General features: G+C 62.1%; 1 protein-coding gene across 1 annotated transcript in view; it reads left to right on the top strand.

Moving 5' to 3' along the window:
* Positions 1-3350, top strand: part of FOXP4 (forkhead box P4) — a 56230-nt gene that overhangs the window by 41534 nt on the left and 11346 nt on the right. Inside the window, exons 10-13 of the mRNA XM_009888307.1 lie at positions 246-329; positions 966-1167; positions 1270-1346; positions 1568-1669. Of these exons, the coding sequence (XP_009886609.1) occupies positions 246-329; positions 966-1167; positions 1270-1346; positions 1568-1669 (465 nt within the window). The remainder of the gene's footprint in view (positions 1-245; positions 330-965; positions 1168-1269; positions 1347-1567; positions 1670-3350) is intronic.

Below are 3350 nucleotides of genomic sequence, written 5' to 3'. Positions count from 1 at the left end.
GCGGGGGCCCCCGTGTCTCCCTTGATGGGTGCCACAGCCCCCCCCCACAGCCACGGTCCCAGCAGGGCTCTCAGGAGGGCTCGGCGTCCGGCGGGAGGTGGCTCCTGTGGGGACACTGGAGGATGCTGCCTGCCCTCAGGCAGGGCTCGGGGCTGGGCGGGCATTTCCTCCGGGCCACGGCCACCTCCGTGGGTGACTGTCGGCACTGCCTGACCGTTCTCTCTTCTGCTTCTTGCCTCCCACAGCTGGCCAAGGAGAGCGAGCGTCTCCAAGCAATGATGGCCCATCTTCACATGAGACCTTCAGAGCCAAAGCCTTTCAGCCAACCTGTAAGCGTGTGTCCCCCTCCTGTCTTTGCGCGTCCCTGCAGCCGCCCCCTCTCCTCCCCTTTCCCCTCGCCGCTGGCTGCCTTCCCCTCCCTACCCTGTGCGTGGTCACCACGGCCCTGCGTGGCCCGGCTGGACGGGGTCCCCAGGACAGGCATGCTCTGACCGGGCTCCGGTGCACGCAGCCTGGTTCCTTGTGCCAGTGCATGGCATCAAGCAGGAGTCAAATGCAGCTTATGTCGGCGTGTTGTGCTGCTCCACCAGTTTGGACATTTAATGGTCGCATCCCATCCCGTGGTTGCATCCCGTCCGACGGGTACATCCCATCCCACTGTTGCATCCCCTCCTGTGCGTGCATCCTCTCCTGTGGTTGCATCCCCATCCTGTGATTGCATCCCCATCCCATGGTTGCATCCCATCCTGCGGTTGGGTCCACTCCTCCAGTTGCATCCCATCCCATGGTTGCATCCCATCCCTGTCAAGCCCAGCAAATCCCCCCCACAAGCCCTTCGCCACCTGCTTTGTGGCATGAGCCGGCTCAGCCCCGCCGTGCTGCCAGTGTGCCGGAGGCTCTGCCAGCCCCTGCCTTCCCCGCACCGGTCCCCAACCGCTCGCCCTCCTTCCCACTTGTCCATGCAGCTGAACCTGGTCTCCAGTGCCACCCTCTCCAAGAGCACTTCCGACACGTTCCCCGACGGTTTACCTCATCCCCCCACCTCCGCCACGGCGCCCATCACCCCCCTGCGGCAGGGCCCCTCCGTCATCAGCTCTTCCACTTTACACAACGTGGGGCCCATCCGCAGGAGAAACTCGGAGAAGTTCTGCACCCCGATATCTTCAGGTGAGCTCCGGGATGGGGCTCAGCGCCCGCCATTGCGCAGTCCTCAGATCCCAAAACAGGTCACGTAACCCCCTCCTCCCCATTTCTTGTCCCCCCCTCCAGAACTTGCACAGAACCACGAGTTTTACAAAAACGCGGACGTCCGGCCGCCCTTCACGTACGCCTCGCTCATCCGGCAGGTGAGTGGCTCCCCGCGCCGCGGGGTTCAGATCTGCACCCCGAGACCTGCCCATGGGGCACAGCGGGCAAAGCTGTGCTCTCCCCCACTTTCTCGGTCCCCGGGGGAGCCCCCGTGCCCGCTGAACCCTCATTTCTGCCCCCAATGCCTTGCCACGGGACGGCTGTCAAAGCCCGCCGGGGCATGGCGAGTGATGCTCTTGTCCCCTCTCTGGTTTCCCAGGCCATCCTGGAGACCCCCGACAGGCAGCTAACGTTGAACGAAATCTATAACTGGTTCACGCGGATGTTTGCCTACTTCCGGAGGAACACGGCCACCTGGAAGGTGAGAGCAGCCCTGCTCGGTGCCACAGGGCTCGCCCCATCCCACCCGGGGCTACCTGCTGTGGGAGATGCTCCGGCTTATATGGGAACCTGTGGTAAAGGACCAGTTCATTGCACACCTCTGAGCTGGTGCAGGAAATGATTTTGTGGATAAATTCCACCTTTTCCCACCCCGCCAAACGCATCCCTGGTCTCTGGGGATGCGTCGTCCCTGCGGGTAGGATACGGCAAAGAGCCGCGCTGTAGAAACCCGGGGCTTTCTGCGGAGCTGGGGCTGGAGCGGAACCCCTGCCGCGGTGCCGGGAGAAGGGCCGAGAAAAGAGAGAGACACTCGAAATAGCAAATAAGGTTAATGATAACCCGGGGGCGGGTGGCACGCTGCGAGCGGGAGGTGCCGCAGCCGCGATACGGGGCGGCTGGGTCTCGGCGGTGGCCGGGGATGCGGGTGCTGGTCCGCGGGGACGGAGGGATGGCGGTGGTCACCGGGGGGACCGTCAGCGAGCGGGAGCACCTGCGAGACCTCGAGTGGGTGCCGGTGCCCATCGGGTCCCCCCACCCAGTGCACGGTGCTGTACAGGCAGGGGTTGAAAGATTTAGGCACCAGGGAGCCTTTTGTCACCGGTTTGGGCTGATGCGCATGAATTTTGGGGCAGCATGTTGGGGCAGCACATGGGCGCCGGAGCTGCTCCCCCCTTGGTTATATAGAAATCCCCAAATCTGAGAGAACTGAGAAAAAGCATTTCAGAGGAACACCGTGGTTGTGAGAAGGAGCAGTTACTGCCCTGAGCGGGATGGATTTATTTATTGTTTCCTGCTGCCTGTATTTACTGAGTCCGCTTCCTGCGGCTCAGGGCAGCGAGAGGCAGAGTGGCAGAGGGAGACGAACACTTTAAAATAAATTAGGATGAGCGAGACTGAAGCGCAATGGTGCATTTTGAAAGGGTTAAGGCAGGAATCGGTTATTCTGGAGCCCAGGGCCCCCGTGCGTTGCTGCCGCAGATCGGAGCGGACCGCAATAGGGATTTGCTTCTTCGCAGCAAACTTTGGATGAATAACGGGTGTTTTGGCTCCAGAGTGCTACGGGTGACCCTTGGCTTCGGCGTAGCCCATCCGGAGCATCCCCGCAGGCTGAGTGGAGTGGGTAGTGGCGGCGGGAAGGAGGAGGGCAGGAGCAGTCAGAGGTTCCGGGGCCGTTTTTGGTGCCGGCCGTGGCCCTGCGTCAGTCTGGAGTCCCCCTCACGGCACGCGTGCAGCACTGCAAGCCGGCGCCGCACAGCGCGGGGAGCATCGCTGGCCGCCACCGCTGTCCCAGCCAGGCCCGTGGGGACACCGCCGGGTGTGGGGACAGGGTGGGAGGTGATGGGGAGCATCGCCGGGGAGAGCCTGGGGCGGCCGGTGCTGCTCCCAGGGCTGGTGTCTCGCCGTGGGGCAGAGCAAGGTCTGTCCACGGCAACCCTTTCCCTGCTCTGTGCCTCAGTTTCCCTGTCTGTGGAATGAGATAACGGCAGGTGAAAGTGTCTTTTTCCTTCCCTTTTAGTAGCTGAAAGGAATAAATGTTTTGTTGGTTTTTTTTTTCCTTTGGGGCTGCCCTGCACCCCGTGTTACCCGAGGGCAGAGTTGATGTCTCAGAGAGGGGCTTTCCCCCGCCCCTCTCCTTTTCTTTTTTTTTGTTTTTTTTTTTT

The sequence above is a fragment of the Charadrius vociferus genome, unplaced genomic scaffold (assembly GCF_000708025.1).
Source record: "Charadrius vociferus isolate BGI_N301 unplaced genomic scaffold, ASM70802v2 scaffold266, whole genome shotgun sequence".
NCBI classification, from domain to species: Eukaryota; Metazoa; Chordata; class Aves; order Charadriiformes; family Charadriidae; genus Charadrius; species Charadrius vociferus.
The sequence above is the reverse complement of the archived record's forward strand: the minus strand, read 5'-3'. Positions and strand labels throughout refer to the sequence as shown.